At 40.6% G+C, this 19,271-nt stretch overlaps 1 protein-coding gene across 5 annotated transcripts in view; it reads left to right on the plus strand.

Annotated features, from left to right (window-relative positions):
* The window catches only part of LOC119653272 (transmembrane protein KIAA1109), an 89,085-nt gene that overhangs the window by 62,951 nt on the left and 6,863 nt on the right, over positions 1–19,271 (plus strand). For 4 of the 5 annotated variants that reach the window (XM_038057894.1, XM_038057896.1, XM_038057897.1 and 1 more), the window contains 13 exons: positions 8,207–8,392; positions 8,448–8,594; positions 8,654–8,743; positions 8,802–9,497; positions 9,558–9,756; positions 9,842–10,030; positions 10,097–10,213; positions 10,275–10,351; positions 10,413–10,637; positions 10,705–10,937; positions 11,000–11,156; positions 17,721–18,481; positions 18,541–19,210. In XM_038057894.1, coding sequence (XP_037913822.1) covers positions 8,207–8,392; positions 8,448–8,594; positions 8,654–8,743; positions 8,802–9,497; positions 9,558–9,756; positions 9,842–10,030; positions 10,097–10,213; positions 10,275–10,351; positions 10,413–10,637; positions 10,705–10,937; positions 11,000–11,156; positions 17,721–18,481; positions 18,541–19,210 — 3,747 coding nt within the window. The remainder of the gene's footprint in view (positions 1–8,206; positions 8,393–8,447; positions 8,595–8,653; positions 8,744–8,801; positions 9,498–9,557; positions 9,757–9,841; positions 10,031–10,096; positions 10,214–10,274; positions 10,352–10,412; positions 10,638–10,704; positions 10,938–10,999; positions 11,157–17,720; positions 18,482–18,540; positions 19,211–19,271) is intronic. The other variant, XM_038057895.1, reaches the window with a different exon arrangement.

The raw sequence follows: 19,271 nt of genomic DNA on the forward strand, positions 1-19,271 counted from the left end.
GTTCGTCTTTTCGTGCAGAATATGTATGGCCTTCTGAAAGTGGCTCTCGAGCAGGACTCCAGTGAACCCCCGCTTCTTCGTTGACTTCCGGTGGCCGACATTCTTATCAGCCCTTGCTTTTGAGGGATCCCCGACGTTGACGGTTTCGGGGTTAGGAGTACTGTGGTTGGTACTCTCTAGTTTGATTACGGTGGCTTCTAAGCTGGAAACCGCTAGTCCGTCTGCCGCCTCGCTCCCGAAGGTCTCTGTTGTTGGTTTCAGCACAGCGATGTTGTGTTGTTATTGACAGCTTTTTGTTTGTGTTTATTTTGCTGTGACTTATATTATTTATACATTTAATACATTCCAAGTAATAGACCTGCAATAGTGGGAGAAGCGTAAAGGCAAGTATGGTCAACAAAGTTTCGAACTCTACTAGACTGAGAGGCCGCTGGCCAACCAGCTCGAATTTCTCACTGTCTTGCTTATTGTAATTTACTATACAAACAATATGAACTACAACACCAAATAATATATGCGGGGACCAAAGCAAGCCAAACGATTAACTGCAAAGAAACAATATTTCTTGCTTGGACATGACGACCAAAGTCTTCTCAGTAGTAGCATCCTCGGATCTCGGATATTTGATAAAAGATATGAAGTTATCCTGCAGAGAAAATTGGGACAAACCAGAAAAGTACGTGGACAGGATTCTAGAGCCTGAATAAAATCGAGAAATGGGGCTTTTCTTTTGCGACAATATGCAGAGTGAAGTGTAAGCAGCAAGGGTCGAAGGGCAGGCGCATGGCAATCTACAGTGACAGTCAAGCTGCGCTTAGGGCGATCAGTAGTCCTTTGATCACATTGAATCATCCCGGAATGTAGAAACCGACTGAACTCTATTTCTAGATTCAATACGCTGGATCTAGTCTGGGTGCTTAGTTACTATGGTGTAGGGGAAAACAAAATATGGGATGCTTTAGCAAAAAGAGGTTCAATTTCCTATATGCTGGGACCGGAGTGTCAGTAGCATTGGCTAAGGCTATCTTCAAAGACTGGGAACAATTTTCCTAGAATGAATGAATCCTGCTAGGTACACTAATTTTTGCCGGTTAAAATAAAGCATCATCAAGTATTGTGGACATTCTGACTAGCTATAATTCAGTAGCTGGACATATGTTCAGAATAGGGATTCTCGAAGTTGATACGTGCCCATTCTGTAATGAGAAAGCGAAATATACAGAACATTTTTTTTGAAAGTGTCCCACCTATGGATATTTCGTTAGACGGGGAAATCGAGTACAAGGGACCACTAGGGACTAATTGCTCAGAGGTTTTGTATCTCCCCCTTTACACACTCACACGACTTCTGCAATACATATATTGGCCACATAGATTCTCTATCTCTTCGGAACAACCGAGAACTTGTTAGCCCTCATAGGAAAATGTAGTGATGTTGCTAGTCTTTTGGGTGCAGATATTATTAAGGGAGGCAGGGAAGGGAAGAGGTGAGGCAGCGTCTGACGATTTGCCTCTGCCCTGGTAAGAAACCGTAAAGCCGTTCTTTGATATATCTCGATCTGGTTACGGGGGTGCTTAGCATTCTACGTACCATGCTGTGGAAGATCGTGAATTTATGCTGGTATGAATGGAAAGAGCTGCTAGGAATGACTAGTTGGGTGGTTGTGGGTTCCCTATCGAACTCGAGGTCTTCCCGTTTCTAATTATTTTGATTTCCAGGAATGGTATTTCTCCCATTTGTTCAGTCTCTATGGTGAATATGATATTTTTATGGAGCTAATCGATTGTTTCTAGCAATCCATTCAACAGCGATTTGTCCACGATGGTACTAGCCATCAACATATCTAACCCAAAAAGTGGGCATTATCTCATGCTGTTCCATTAGTTCTTCTAGACCTGCTATAAACATTTCGCTTAGTAGATGTTACCTATTGCCGTGTCTGCCGTGGTTTTGTAGTATTCATTCCGGAAAGTGAAATAGTTTTCAATCATATTGACGCTAGCTTTGTATATTGGCGATTCTCCCTCTTTTCCTTGGTTGAGGTGCGGTGTTTGCTGAGCTACGTTTCGAAATTGTGTAGGGCCTGTTTAGCGGGTATACTCGGAAAAAGTGCTTTAACATCAAACGAAACTAGGATTTCATGTTGACTAATTTTAGTATCCTTCAGCTCCTCGACCACCTGGAAGCTGTTGTTACGGCATATTTGCTACGATAGTCACCGATAGCGTTGACTTCTTGTAGTAACCATTTCGCAATATTGTAGGTGGAGGAATTAGTGTCCGCGATAATTTCCCGTGTTTCGTTACCATTTTTATGTACCTTGGATTGTATTCTGAACCTAGGCAAAGAGGGATTAGGCATGCGTAATGCGGCTATGTTTTTGACAAGGTCAACACATTCCCTTAGTGTTTTCTCCACTGTTTTGATCGACTCTGGTAGAGGATTTGTTCTTAGTTTGAAGAAGTTGCCGTTATTTAGTTTCTGGAGTGCCAAGTCTTCGTAGGTCGTTCGGTCTAGTATTACCAGTTTGTTACCCTTATCTGCTCTTAGGGAAAAGACTGATTTCTGGTTTAGTTTTTTAATGATCCGCTCTTCCTTATTGTTTTGTTTATTTGTCCCTTTGCTGTATTGGTGAATAATATTTTTAACGAGAGTCCTTGTTTTCTCTCGATCATCCTTTTCTAGAAACCAAATAGCTCCCTCGGTGTCTATAATCGTATCTTCGATTCTTAATGCCACGGTGCCTGTTCTCTACAACTAATTTACCCATTTCCGTTTGCATTTGACCTCATTTTCATCATTTCGACATGATAATGTGTTAAAACTGTGTCATCGGATTTCACTCATAAAATATGAGAGATGAGAGTTGGTTTTTCACCTGGATTTCCTTGAACGTTGACCTTTGCCATTCATTGCTATTTTCCGATCATTGAAGTAGACGGGTTATCAGAATATAAGTTGTGAAAAAATTAAAATTAGGAAGCCAAAACTGAGTGCAGTCTAGCAAGGGGCATCACAACTTTCATTGGAGTATTTTAGTTATATAGGTAGTTAGTTAGTTAGTTAGTTATATAGGGTAATAAATAGTTAATCACAAAGATTAACCAAAAAAATAATTTGCAATAGCGTGTCTGGAAAGCTGTGTAAAACAAAACCTTAATAAAATTGGGTTAATATCTGTCTGTCTGTTTATAGAGATTGACACTAAATTTGGTGGGAAGATGAAAACTGTGAATGCTCACGCATACAGTGGGTTACATCCTTCTACGTACTCATACAAGCAAATGGAGGTTGTAATTATTTTTTCACCAAATATAGTCATGTGGAGTATCAAATGAAAGGTCCTGGTTTGTACTTTCCGAAACCGGGCCTAGTTTTGACATTGGCTGGAAAGGTGGGGGTTCGAGAGTCGAAAGTGATCATTTCGATTACTAACAAAGTTATAACAGGTCAAAGTTGTCGTTTCTGTGCAAATTTAAGACTTTCAATGTATTATCACGCGAAAGTGGATATTCTTACATAATATATGCATATATTTCGTGCTACGCCTTTTCAAAAACTTTGTGATGCCACCAGAGCGCATGGTGTTGATGATGCTTTAACTAAATGGATCCATACTATGCTGACGCAGAGATTGCTGTGCGCTGAGATGGTGTCGATCGCAATATGACCGCAGAAGCAACGAAGGGCTGCCCCCAAACAGGTGTGCTTTCGCCACTTCTGTGGAGTATGCGGATCGGCTCACTACTATGCGAACTGCAAAATTTGCCAATACACGCTCAAGCTTATGCTGATGACGTGGCTGTGCTTGGTATTGATAGGGATCTTGGAACGGTGTGTAGGAATATACAACGTGCCATTGATCAGTTAATCTAAATAAAACCACAATGGTTTTATTCTCAACAGAAGGATAAAACTGGATGGATTTTGCCTCCCTGAGATGAGGGATACTACCCTTCAACTCTCCGAAGAAGTGAAATATCTGGGAGTTACTCTAGATAAATAACTTCTTTGGAAAAAACATGTAGAGGTAAAGATGAAACGAGCTCTTACAGCTTATGGGCTGTGCAGATGGACCTTTGCCTCGATATGGGGACTCAAGCCTCATGTGGTAATGTGGATATATGTTGCCATTATTAGGCCGATGTTCGTATATGCATTGCTAGTGTGGTGGGTTAAGGTGAGACAAAAAGGTTTTCACCGTAAACTAGCCGCACTGCAAAGAACTGTGTGTCTGGGTATCACTGGTGCCATGAGCACGACATCCGACGCAGCTCTAAATGCACTACTCAATTTGCAGCCCCTGGATATATTTATTCAAAGCACTGCAATGAGAGCAGCTCATAGACTAATTCGATTAGATCTATGGGGAAACAGTGGATGTGGGGGTACAGAACATTAGAAGAGTTACTGGAAGTATTGAATCCAGTTCTTACAATGCCTTCCGATTGTCGTGTCCCCATACATTTGTTTGGTAGAAGATTTGAAATTACCCTGATGCGTAGAGAGAACTGGGAAGTCCTAGAGGAATGCGTGGCGGAATATACGGAAGTCTCCTACACCGATGGCTCAAAAACAGAAGAGGGTTCTGAAGCCGGAGTCTACCTCTCGAATAAAAACGAGAAGTGTGCTTTTCCTTTGGGACAATATGTAACGGGTTTTTAAGGGGGTCATCCCGTGTGTCGGGTTGGAGAAATCGATTTTTTTTTTGCATGAATTGTATCTATATATAGTGGAGAATATGTGGGCAAAGGGATTTTCCGATATTTCGAGTCCTTCAGAAATTACAGGGTTAAACAGGTAAGGAGTTTGCAGCCCCGGCTAGAGTACTCGATGAGAAAGAGCATCGAATCTTTTTTTACCTTTTAGTTTTTTACCTGAGCCTTATAAATTTGAACACAGGTATAAATATAAAAAGATGAAAAACCAATCAATCGTCTAAACTTATTTGCTGTTTAGAATAAAAAGGATAATCCAATCTAGAGTGAGCACTGAAAGGCGTTCAAGTTATACTCAGTTATATTTTGTTGTAAGTATTGTGCTGTTTTTGTGTTCAGTGATTTTTTTAAATGGATCGTGCGAAGGGAGATCCCTTTAACGTTCAACGTCATGCTCGCACTAAAAAACGAGTATTTCATGGGAATCGATAGTTATGAGAGAAGAAAAAGGACTTCGCATCAACATCAGCAAAGAAACTTTTAGCAAGCATGAACATGGATGTTCAAATTGCGACAAGTTTTGCATATTGTATATTGGATTTTGCTGGAGTTTTCTCCGGTATTTCTGCAAATTTCTGCAAATAATAAAATACACGTAGTAGTAAACAAGTCGGGAAACCGGAAGCTGGGCGCTTCAGGTACGAAAGGTTTTGTGTATTTCTTAGTACGTAGCACGTAATAAATGCATATATTATGTGAGAATATTCACTTTCGGATGATATTGACATTCATAGTCTTGATTTTGCAAGGAAGCGACAACTTTGACGTATTATAACTTTGTTAGTAATAGTGCTATTTCAACCAAACTTGGTGAGATCATGCTGTATGTTATAGTCTATATTATTGCGAAATTTCATGGTGCTAACGTAAACTTAAGGGGGGTTTTGCAGCCAATTACTAAAAATTATGGTAATATACTATTATTAACTTTATTTGTACAGATATCAGTATGGAAGGTATTTTGGAGCCCAGGCACCATATAGTGGCAGCCTCCTGATTTTTTTCAGATTTTTCGGTTTGGTAGTTTCTGAGAATGGCCCCCTTAAAGGAATGGTCACTTTCAACCCCCCGCACTCCCCACCTTTCCAACAAATGTCAAAACTAAGACCGGCTTCGAAAAGTACTAACCGAGACCTTTAATTTGATACCCCACATGAGTATATTTGATGCAAAAAAAATTTACACCCTCCTTTTGCATGTATGGGGACCCCCCCTTAAATTCGACGTACAAGGATGTAACTCACTGTATGCGTGAGCGTTCACAGTTCCCATCTTTCTACCAAATTTGGTGTCAATCGCTATAACCGTTTCCGAGAAAAATGCGTGTGACGGACAGACAGACAGACAGACGGACAGACAGACAGACAGACAGACGGTAAACCGATTTTAATAAGGTTTTGTGTTTACACAAAACCTTAAAAAGGAATACGTAAGACATGTCGAGAAAAGAATGGGAACGCGGCTTAGAAATGCAAAGAAGAATCACAAAGGCATTGGTGGAAAAGGGGTTGGAAAACTTACTGATAAGGACCTCACTACATTTTTTGGGCTAGCTATTCGTGGACACGCAAATTAGATAGAAGGAATGAAGCAAGAAATTTGGGCAACTTTCTTCCATAAATGAAAATCCTCAGCATCAAAATTGTCCAGCAGGCGAGGACAGTTGGTGCAAACTGCGCAAAGCGGATGCTAAAGGAGAACTGGATAGTTTTCACCACGAGAAGGCACCTTTGACTGAAGGAGTTCAAACAATCATCAAACCAATCTATGAAGATTTGCCACGAGATGATCTCTTGAACATTTCTTTAGGAGCAGAGACCCAGAATAACAATGAGTCGTTAAATGCATTGATCAGGACTTTCGCTCCTAAACACCCTCATTCTTGGGCCAAGGATGTAGAAGCAGTCACTTTTCTGGCTGTAATTATTTTCAATGAAGGATTCAATGGCATTCTCAAAATTCTAGTCACAATGGGATGCCAAGTTGGTCACATATGTCAGGTTTATACCGACCGCCGTAATGAAGCGCGAATTTGGCGGTCAGAACGACCATCGACTGACCTTGCTAAAAGAGCCACAATTGACACCAGAGAGCAACAATCGACCTTACAAGACTTTTTTGAAGAAACGGAGGGTGCTCTCTATGGACCAGGTATAGCAGATTAATGGTGAATTAAAATTTTACTGTTGATAATCACATTTAAATTTTCAAATGCGTTTTTCTCGAAACTGCATCTTGAAAATCGGCTGCCACCATAGCTCAAAATCTATCCAACCAAATTCTTTGAAATTTTCACGACTTCTTTAGTACATATTTCTACGGTCCGCAAACTAGGATAATTGCAATCGGACGGGTAGTTTTTTTTTTATTCTTAAAAAAAGCCGTAAAAAAGCACCAAAATCCAAAAAATTAAGTTTAAAAGCCCACCAAAAATTTACCTTTTAATATTTTCCAATTATCCTAGTTTACGGACCGTGGAATATTGTCCACATTAAAATGCCGTTTAGTTTTTTTTCCTCAGATGAACACAGCGCCCTCCAGCGTGGCAGCAGAAAAACACCTTTTTTTGGAGATGGGTGCATAAATTAACACCTATTCCGAAAATTAGCTACGAAATCAAGCTGAAAAATTTATCACATATACTAGAGATATCAATAAACTTATGGTGAAAAAATCACGTTTCTATCTTTATCCAGTCCTTCAAAATAATTTTTCAAAAAAAGGCAAAAAAAACGGCCTTCACACGGGATGACCCCCTTAATCTGAAGTTTATGCGATCCTAAGGGCGGCAAACTGAGTGATTGAGGAGCGGTTGAAGGGCAGGTGCATCGCAATCTGCAGTGATAGCCAAGCTGCATTGAGGGCGGTGAGTTGTCCTTTGATCACTTCGAAAATCATTCAGGAATGCAGAAACCGTATAAACTCTATCTCTAGATTCAATACGGTGGAACTACTCTGGGTACCTGGTCACTGTGGCGTGGAGGGAAATGAAATCTCCAGTGCTTTAGTGAAAGAGGGGTCAATCTCCCCTATGCCTGGGCCGGAACCAGCAATTGGACTATCACTAGTATTGGCTAAGTCTGTCTTCGAAAACTGAGAACAAGCTTCCCACAATGACAGGTGGCAGAGCCTAAATGCTGCTCGACACTACAAACTTTTCCTGCCAAAACCGAACATGCGTACCACAAAGGAGGACTTGCAGGTGTATTGTGGGCATTCTGAAAGGCCATAATTCACAAGCTGGGCATATGGTCAGAATAGGAATTACTCAAGATGATACGTGTCTCTCCTGTAATGAGGAAGCGGAATCCACGGAACATTTCCTATATGAATGCCTCGCCTATGGAGGCATCAGATCTTTGGTGCCAATGTTTTTTTCTTTCCTTCCACCTATAATACGGCGAGATATGGTTTATGAGCCATATTTACATATACGCTCCCTGGTTTCACCTAATGAATCCGTTCTCTATTTGTTTCCGCTAAAAAGGAATTACGAGTTGGGCGAACAGCTGCGCGCACCTCTCGACAGAGCGAAGAGCCTGATTCACCTGTAAATACTCGAGAAACCCAAGAAAATCATCGACAACATCCTGCTAGGCCAAAAGTAGCGCATCCAAGTCAACAAAACGGACTACTGCAGCCATTAGTGATGCAATTCAACGTCTTACTACAGGTAACCTCTTTTGCAAAGAAAGAATTTTTGTTTAAAGTATAGAAATTGTTTGCAGAGTCTCTCAATTAACGCCGCCTTGTTGCCATCATTACAAGCTCAGTACAAAATGACACAAGTCAGTTCGACTGGAATAACTGGTAGTAGGGCTAAATTTATCATTGATCTACCAACACATTCTCTAAGTTTCACAACAAAAATTTCGGTTTGTATTATCTGTTCAATTACATATTCTGCAGAAAAATAAACTGTTTTTTTCTACAGAATGCGGAGGCCAACTTACCTCCAGAAGCTTCATTGGCATTGCCTCAAGTTCATGTTTGTGCTGAATACATTCCTGAGAATGGTCGTGAGGTTTGTTTGATAGTCGATAACTCTTATACACAAAAATTACATTAAATATCACCCTTAGGACGTTGGAGCGGATGGTATTATTCTTCGACAAGGTGGCTATGTTTCAGCGTCGGCAGAAATCGGAGCGTTTGAACGATGCCTCACAACGGACTTACTGAACCATTTAGTATTTGTCCAAAAGGTCTTTATGAAGGAAATTAATGAGGTATTACAAAAGGTCTATGGTGGAGAAAAACCTGTTCCATTGTGGATGGAAGATACGGAGAATACCTCTTCATTGAAAACCATTTTGTTTTCAATCGATATATGTGTAAAGCGAATACAATTGACCGCTACAACACCATGTTCGTCAGCAGTGAGATTTGAGACTGGAACACTGGATCTCCATTTATCCAATCGGGTGAAGAACATTGGAGAAGGTACCGGACGAAAATTGTTCGGCAAAGCGCATATTGAATTTAACCTTTCATTGGGACAAATAATCAAGAATGTCATATTTGATGAGGCTGAACCTGAATTCCAACAATATGCCTTCTTCAATACAACTGTTCGTTTAAGAAATGCTTTTCAAGATGAAGTGTTGAATGATGATAAGGAACTGATTTTGCTTACACTGAAGCGTCCTTTAATTTATATTCAACCTGTTGCCGTTGATAAAGCCATATTAGTCTGGTTGAATTATAAAAATGCGTATGAGTATTGGGCAGAGAAGCGAGCAAACATCAGTCATGATTTCTCGTGCGGAGGCCCTCAGGTAAGAAACGGTTCATGGAACTAACCCATTTTACATGTTTAATATGATTTTTTTCTACAGATGTTTGATAAAGTTCCATTTGGTCAGCTTGGAAATATTGCATCCTCAAACTTATCTGCTCTGTTCCTGCAATTGACTGTGGAAGACATGGGTATATGCTTGCCTTTGAAACAAATCGCATGGGGCGGAGCAAGATCATATCAAGATTTTGAGCCAAAGGGAGCAGTGGTTATAACTTTGGAAAATACAATAATTTCAGGTAGTAAATTAAAGAATACAGAAGTAGAGCTCGTTCAAGATATTTGAGAGTTTGCTGACAATCATTTTTTTATTTTTCAATGAAGCGTGCAATTCTGGTTCATTGGTGTCAAAAGGAAAATTCCAAGGACTTTGCTTGAGATTTGCTGATGATTTTGAAACAACTTTAGACGACTGGAAGCCTAATATGAGTGATTCGGGTATAATGAATCTATGCGTTGTTTCCGAAGGCACGTATGAAGTTTGTTCGCATACCATAGCTGCAAAGCGTCGAGGTAATTTAATTTCTCTGTTAATTTTAAAGTTTCTGCAAGGGCTAATTTTATATTTTTTACATGTAGAAAATGCCAAATGGTTCCTTAATGTTAAATGGCAAATGGAAGGTGTTGATATCCATCTAGACGTTAACATTGGAAAACAGTTGTCATCTCTGGGTCATACATTAACAATGCTAACGGGTATATTGAAAATTTGGGCAATCTATGGGTTTATTATTGATTTCTATACACTACATTTCAGGCTTTGAAGAAGAAGAAACAAATAACACTGAGAGTCCTAACAGTGACGATGGTGATCAAGTTTATACCCAAGATCAGGTTGGAAATGTTTTTAAATCGTTATCTAGATATAATTTTCACGTATCTCGGTATATTTCAGATAAAACGAAAGGAACTCGAAAATCTTCCATCATTCCTTTTCGATCCCAACATTGATTCAAAAGCTCGAGCAATTATGATGGAGAAAGAAATGGCGGAACAACTTAAAATTATAAATGACCTGAGGACTTTAGGGGCATCTAATAACACTATCACCCATGAAGAACGACGCCTACAAGAATTGCAAGCTCTTTGTTATAAATATTTCCGAAGAGATATGATACAGGTACATGAAAAGCAAGAGTTACTATTGCAAGATAATTTCGTTTGATCATTTTTTGTTTTTTCCAAAGAAGTGGAAGAGATCGTCAATGCGACGGGGTATGTTGAAAACAACGAACCGATCGCAGTCGTTTGTAGCTACTTCTATATCCCGTGATGTCCACAACGATATTCTAGTGAGGAAATTGGATTCAATCAATTCAACGGATGATGTTTCCAGTACAGCATCAGGTCCATCTCGAAGTGCTTCCTTGAGAGTATGCTTACCTAAAACTCATCGTGTCACCTTTTCAGAGGCTATGAGGTAAATATTTTTATAATCATCAATGACTTTAGGAGAAATAACTATGGAAAATATGTTATCAGGCAAACATCGTTGCCAAACGCAGATGTTGACATAGGATTAGAGGATAATGTTGATGATTGGTTACCACATAACGGCAGTACATCAACTATAGTGGATATGGACGATAGTCAAGTGGAATTAAGGCGGAAGAATACTAGTACTAATCAAAAGCAACAGGTTAGTCTATTTCTTATTCTTTTTCTATACTGAAACGGCCTTTAGAAGATAATATTGTTTTTATGAAGCTGCGAGTTGTTTTCACCTCTATTATTTGAGGTGCTTTCACTTCCTATTAGGTAAATACAATTACAACCTGCTTTTAGCTAGATTTTTTCATCTATGAGCCACTCAGTGGACTAATTTAATTCCCGTTAGGTACGATGGAAGCATTTATGATGTACGATAATGCGAAATGAAGCCCCTTGTCTAACTTTGGGAAAGAACTTGCCAGAAAATTGATCAGGCTATTTGTGGTTCTCTCTTTTGTTTCAATTTTAAGGAAATTTTATTGCCGCCTATATGGAAAGCAAATCTTCTAGTGGAATTAATGTATGAAGTGATGTTTTCCACTGAGGGGTAATATCCCATAGATTTGTAATAGACCTCACTTTCGTTGGTACGGAATTTGTACTAAGTGTAAAGTTTTATCATTGCGGTTTTTCGTGTCAATGTACCTGCGGTGTCAAAATCTGTGGCTGAAAAAGACTAGGGATAACGTTCACACAGCTAGTAGTAGTAGTGGTAGTGGACGTTCATACCTCTCTGCATTCAATTTTTCCACACTTTCCTACTAAAAGATTGCAACTAACCATTTTATGAATCCTGGTCTCTTTTGTCTTTCGCCCACTTCTCAATCAATCCGTCTCTCCTTTGTGCAATTGATGTTTGCGTTGTTTTTTTTAATTAATATAATAAGGGGGTTATCTTCTGTTGGTTCAAGTGTTAATGGTTAAGCCTACTGGTGTCACTCCGAAGACTGCCATCTTGGAAAAAGGTTGTTAAGCGACTCCATAATTCTGGCTGATTGGCTAGAACTAGAATTATCAGGAAATATTGAAAATTGAATTTTTGCTTCGAAAAAAATAAAATCGGTCGGAATTTCCAAACGATTCTAATTCCTTCTATACAGAAGTGGCGAATCTACTATTAAAGTTCCCAAGTCAAACGTGAAGACAAGTTAAAAAAAACACAGGTTGCGCGTTTAAATATTCAAGCATGATTTAAAGTATGAAATCTGAACATTAATATACAAGGCCCGGTTCATAGAGAATACCTTTATCCTCCTCTTGGAAATCTATTAAAGATTTTTAAGCTGTTCTTGCTTTAAATCTGTCTTGTTTTATGATGCTCGGAGCGGACGATGTGTACTTTATTCCGACTCTGCACGTAACCATGCGCTTCACGGCCAATTGAGCATTTTATTGCCGCCAATATTTTTGTAACTCCTTGAAATCTTTATGTCAAGACAAATTAACTTTATTAATCAATTAATAATAATAATCGTTGGCGCTACAATCCATATTGGATCAGGGCTTTGAGGTGTGTTAGAGCACTTCATTCAAGACCGTAACTGTACACTACAGTATACTGTAGGAGGCAATGTGGTCAGCATTGCGCTCGCCCGAGATTATTACCCTGATTTGATTCAGGTTCTCATTCACAGCTGAGTCGACTGGTATCCGACGTCAAGTCACGATACAAATCCCACTGCCACCAGTGAGACATGAACCGTGACCTTCCGTACGATAGCCTTGTGCTCTAACCACTCAGCTATCCGGACACTGAAACCAATTAATATACAGAAATATCTATCTATTAACATATCTATTAATTAATTACTGTTACTAAATGAACAGATCGCTGCCGTAAGTTGTAATGACAGCGATGTTACATTATGATTTCGGGGTACGGAAAGAACCGACACTTCAGCGGCTGAATCGACAAGGTAGTGGCGCTGGCTCAAGAGGTCGCAAATTGTGGGGCGATGTGGTGCTTCATTTCAGGTAGTCGTTACCCCAGAACTCCCGGCGAATCTAAATTTTTGAAGAGAAAGTGCAGGAGATGGTGCATTATGTGGTCTTTTCAGCGTGGTATCAGCAGGCCCCGGTACTTGCCAAAGGTCTTGACGATCTACTGCCCGATCGTTCTTTTCGAGAGGCGGATCTAGACCATGATTTAGTCCTACTTCCCGAACGCAAAGCACTGACTATTTCTGTCAATTTAGCCGTTAACAGCCAGTGTCTGGTGCCGTTGGCTTGAGGTGTTACGAGACACTTAGCTAAGCGCGGGCGCGCGTGGACCTCATGAATTTTATTTTTGGCGGTGGCCAATATATCAAGAGGAGCCGAACCCGCACATGCCGGGGTGGCTTGTGTCCTTTCTGGAAGTCTCTGCAGCCATAAAGACTGTAGCAACTCGATGTCGACTTTGTCACCATCCAACTGCTTCATTTTACGCACCGAATGTAAGCTCTGTCAGTAAGTGATTAAGTTTGATGATCTCAGTTTAGCTGGTTTATGAGCTGGTCCTCTAGTCTCTGATAGGAGTACCCATCGAGTACGTCGAAGATAACCTCAATTGTCCCTTATTCAGTCTGACAAGCGCGTGACTGAACCGTGTGGTGTCCATTGTGACGCCGGTGAAAGCGAATTGGGTCTCGAGCTGCTGGGTTCCTACGCCAGAACGGAGCTAGCATTACTGCTAAGGCAGTTACTAAGGGGCTTGCCTGCATTCTATCCGTGGACAAGCTGAGGGGAAGCGGAACAACCTGCAAAGACAAACGACACGCAAAGAAACCGAAACCAAGGCTGAAAAGAGCGGGTGAAAGTGTGCAAGAAAAGAGTCCTGCGCCGTCGCTTGCGGCGTTCTTCTTTTTATTTATGTTTGTTTATTTTGAAATAACTTATCAAAAAATTTTAAATTTCATTTGAACAACATTTTTAGTAAGTGGCTGATACTTGCTTTGTTGCTACTTATCTCGCTCGTCTTTCGTAGCTTGTTTTCCGCGTGTTTTGGCGGCAAGCAAGTACTCTGCCGAAAAATTTCCTGGTGAAGTTGAACCAAAGGTAGACAAAAAATATCGCTTTGTCCAAACAATTTCCTAATCCGTGAAATATTCTCTTCCGCAAAAGTTGAAGCTCTGGCTACGGAGAAGTGGGTACTCCGGTAACGATTTGACCCTTGATTTCTTTACCCTGATAACTGCTCGTTTATCTACAAAATTTCAATTATTTACACCTACACACACTTACAAACAAAGGACTTCCTTCTATTTCTTTTTTTGACGGGGTCCCCAATTTGTCAAGACAAATTGAATTTATTAATTAGCTATTATTACTAAGTCAAGACAATAAACTATTTCCCTCGCCCTTTTCACTTCCTGACTTTGAAAAACAATTTTTTCAATGTTTTCAATCCCTTCCATTCATCGATCCGCTTCCAAGGTTCCGCAATCAGCTGTATCTTATTCCGGCTCCCCTGGACTTGGTGAACTGCGTAGGACCCGAGAAAAAATTTTTGGTGGTGGCCCAATGCTTATCGATATTGTCAGGCAGGTTTCAACTCGAGAAGATAGCTCTGCCACTGCCGAGCGACACCTGGATCATACAAGCGGTCGATGTTAAACTTGGGGGGGTCGCAGCTCTCCAACCCTGCGAGAAGTGGCGGCCGCAACGTGTAAGCGATCTTTCGAGGTCGATGTCCGCGCCTCTCTTGTTGCACACATCCAAGAGACAACTCTTAAATCTACGGCTGAAGAGAAAGAGGAGAACTCTCCAGAGTCCCACCATCTTACTTCGCTTAGCCCCATAATGTTGAGCTTATATCGTTGGAATTCCTACCCAAGTTGGAGAAAGCGGGGGCCCTCGATACTGTTGTCATGCAGAAACTAATCATAGTTCGTTTTTGATGGCCACAGGTCGTAACTGTAAAATCAGTCCATATCCGAGAAATTGTTGACGGTAGCAATAAAATTTCAAAATGTGTAAGTTGTGTGTACTTTTGAAGTGGAGGAAAAGCATAGCCTCTGGGCACTCAAACCATAGTGGCCCATTGTACTTGACTCCTCCGTAAAACGAAATATCCCAGATACGTGTATGTACCTGCCACCCGCTGTAACTGGAGTGGTCCCAAAGATCTGATGTTTGATCTCATTACAGGAGGGACACCTATCATCTTGTACAATTTCTATGTAGGTCCAGGTAGTGAATTATGACCAGTCAGAATGCGCACAATACTTCTACAAGTCTTCCTACTTTTCGACAGGATAAATTTCGCAGTATCCTTGTTAGGTTCTGTTTTCATATACTTCAGTTTGAAACACCGTTGCACATTATCTCAAGCGAAAAGCCCACTTCTCATTTTTATTCGAAAGGAAGACTCTTCTTCCAAGAAAATTTTCTATTTTTGAGCCACCGGTATCAAGAGTGGTCTTTATTCCGAAAGCGGATAAAAAAGATCCTTTTCACCCTAAATTTTTCAGACCAATCTGTCTCCATCGTTCGTACTTGAGACGGTGGGAAGGTCATAGACAACTTTATTGGAACTCGCGTTCGCGGTTGCGCATAAATCCAGCCAAGACCAATATAGTACCTTTCACTAGAAAGCGCAAGCTTGAACTCCTGAGAGCAATTAGATTACATGGCATGGAAGTGAAACTTCACACATGTTGAAAACATATGTCGGAAAGCCACAAGGGCTCTGACTTGAAGGTCCATACCAAGGAAAAAATGGGGATGCACCCCGAAAATACTGCACTGGATATACACTGCAATAGCAAGGACAATGATTAGCTATGGGAAGGTAATCTGGACAGACAGAACGGAACTCAGCACAACAGCCTGCGAGTTACACAAACTTCAAAGACTGGCTTGCGTGTGTATCAGTGGAGCAATGAGAACTTGCTCAACGGTATCCCTAGATATTCTTCTGGGACTGAATCCACTCCATCTGCACATACAGGCGAGCGGCTACCTACCTACCTACGAAAGAAAGTTGATATTTTTTCTAGGCGGCATCCCGAATTACTGATATCTAAGGATAACATGACAACGAGGGTTCACTACGATAAGAAATTTGAAACATGTTGGGACAAGAGGGCAAACTGGGAGAGCGTGGCATTAACATACGGTTTAAACCAACTACTGATTATCTCGTATACTGACGAATACCTTACGGCAGAGGGACTAGGCGAGGGGAGGGGGGATGTCATTGGTCAAAGGAAAACGCACTTTGAACCAATGGGTAAGCATACCACCATATTCCAGGCGGAAATATACGTCATAGATATAAGTGCTTTCTTCAACCTCAAAAGCAACTGTAGGGGGCAGAACATTGCTATTCTAACCGGCTGTCGGTCAGCGGTTATTCAGGTCTTAGGTCCTACCAGGTGCACTCCAAGCTGGCATGGGAATGCCTTGAGAGAGTTAATATGTTTGGCTCGCACAATAAGCTCTGGATACTTCGGGTCCCAAGCCACATTTGGTTAGAAGGCAATGGAGAGTAGCGGACAAGGTGACTAGGAAAGGAGAAACGATGCCACTATACGGGCCAGCCCTTTCTGTACAGTCGTGGGTTTATGGCCACATTGACATTGAAAAATGAAGAAGAGCGGCTGAGAGAACTTTACTGGGCGAACTTACCAGGAATGGAAGAGTCCCGGGGTCCTCATGGGGGGATACGAATCGAAAGATTGTTTAAACCTGTTCGGATAGCTCAAATGGTTAGAGCGCTGGGTTGTCGTAGCGGAAGGTCGTGGTTCAAATCTCACTGGTGACATAGGGATTTGTTATCTTGACTGGATGTCGGATACCAGTCGGCTCAGCTGTGAATGAGTACCTGAGTCAAATCAGGGTAACAATGCTGACCACATTGCCTCCTACAGAGTACTGTAGTCTACCCTTACGGTCTTGAATGAAGTGCTCTAACATACTTCAAGGCCCTGATCCAATATGGATTGTAGCGCCTACGATTATTATTATTATTAAGAAGAGTGTCCGGACCATAGTGGAAATACTCACTGGCCACTGCAGGCTAAACTATCACTTGGCGAAACTAGAGATATCTACGGACACTGTCTGCAGATTCCGTGAGGAGAGTGATGATGCAAATTAGGTTCAGGCACCTGAGAGAATGCTTAATACCAGATGCCCGGTTAAAACACTTGAAAGTAGGAAACATAGTAAAGTTTCTGTCGGTTATAGGTTTATATGACATACTATAGTTTATAGGGATACTATAACCAGTACAGAGGCACAATAGTTCTTTTAGGACAAAGTGCGATATCCCTTGACGATATTATTATGAAAACAACAGTTCGTTTGGTTAGGTATTTATTGGGCCTGTCCAGGGGGTTATGAATTGCACTCGATTTTCCAAATTCCGCGTATTTACGAAAAAATAAATGTTAAAGTTTTTCATGAGATTTTCTGCTCATAAATTTATACCGATTTACACCTCATTGGCTCCTCACTGTTCTTCCCTGAATTCCACATCTCCATAGGAATATCATCGACTCAAATTTTCGAGTTTTTGTTTTTGAACTAGCACCTTATATAGAGCTCAGTTTCTTCTCCTGCCAGGTGATGACGTATTTCGGTACTTTCGACCGACGATTTTTATTTAACAAAGCCAAGAGATACGATTTCTTTAGTTAGAACCCTGTGCATATGTATTATCTATTTTTTAATCGATTTTCAATTATATTTATGTTTGATTGACTGAGGAATATTCATTATTTTCCAGGAACCCAATATTGACTTCGAATTGAATGTGAAAGTGCTAATCAATTCTGGCAAATGTGTACTGCATACAAAAGAACTGCATGATGAAAAAATCGTATTCAGTTCAACGACAAAACATCATAAACGGGAACGTAGTATTGGAAATGATTGGGGCAGTCCAACACCATCCAGGAAAAATCGAGATAAAAGCAAGATTCGATATAACGCAAATCACACGGTTCTTGTTGACTTGACTATTTTCCACATACCCGGATTGGATGTAAAGTTGCATTATGAATCCACCACATTGGCGGATGACAGTGGAGCATCTACCTCTACATTAACATCACAAAATTCTAAGACAAATCTTGCGGATATGCCCACTTCGCTCAACAAGAAAATGCTGAACAAGAGAGCCTCATTGTTCACTTGGATTATACTTCAAAGTATTCCCGAGGAGACAATTATTTCGCCACATATACTGGAGTTTTTGGAACAAACTTTAGAGCCAATACCAAGGAGAAGTGAAAGCAACTTGCTGCCATCAAATCCGGTGAACATTGAGTTGCTTCCTAGCAATTACGCTACGTATGCATCTTTCCCGGTCGATGTGATTGTTTACTTCCACATGCAGCCATCAACTTTCCGATTTTCATGTTTACCGATCTCAAGAGTGGAGTGCATGCTTCAATTGCCGAGTTTGGATATTGTTTTCAGCTCTAAAAGGTCCAAGGATGATGTCGATAATGAATCCGATAATAAATCCAATATCGGAGGATTAAGGTAATTTTTACTACAATTATTAACACACAACAAACATTTGATCTGAATTTATTTAACAGCGTAACTGGCTGTCTCGCTGACTTCAATCTTTATATCTTCCATCCGTACGGTGGCAAAAAGAGTGGTATAAAGGAAGCACAGTTCTCTCCCCTAACAGATAGCGAACGGAAGGATTCTTTGAGTGTTAACGTAGAGTTCGTTAAATTCCATTTAACACGATGCCGCAAGCTTTACATTGAACCTTCAAAGACAAAACGTTTGGAGAACCAATCGAAAGCCGTGATTCGATTTTCAACTATCATCGATATTGGAAGTGCATCCTTCAAATATGATATGCGGCGATTAACTGAAATTCTAGCTTTTCCCAAAGCATGGTACCGGAAAACGATTGTGAGAAGACTGTTTTTAGGGGACTTGAGTGTGAATCAGTGCAGTCAAAAGGAATCCGAAGTGTCCCAGCCTGCGGAAAGTGTGAAAGATTCGACAACTCAATACAACTCGAACGACGCGAAGAAAAGTAGTTTTTGTAAGGAATCAATGAAGTTGGACATTGCGCAAGAAACGACTTTGAAGACTGATAAGCTTAAGGATATGGGGAAATCATCGAGCACCGATTCAAATATGTCTGCAACGGAGCAAAATCAAGCATGGGAGACTTTAGTGCTTTTCGCTGTTAACTTCACGAAATTAAATGTCCAAATGAATATGGGGAATTTTATGGGTAATGTGGTAAGTAAGAATCCAAGACATCTAACTGTTTACACTTTAAAATCATTTCCAATCTTAATCT

This window comes from Hermetia illucens, chromosome 3 (assembly GCF_905115235.1).
Source record: "Hermetia illucens chromosome 3, iHerIll2.2.curated.20191125, whole genome shotgun sequence".
In the NCBI taxonomy this organism is placed as follows: Eukaryota; Metazoa; Arthropoda; class Insecta; order Diptera; family Stratiomyidae; genus Hermetia; species Hermetia illucens.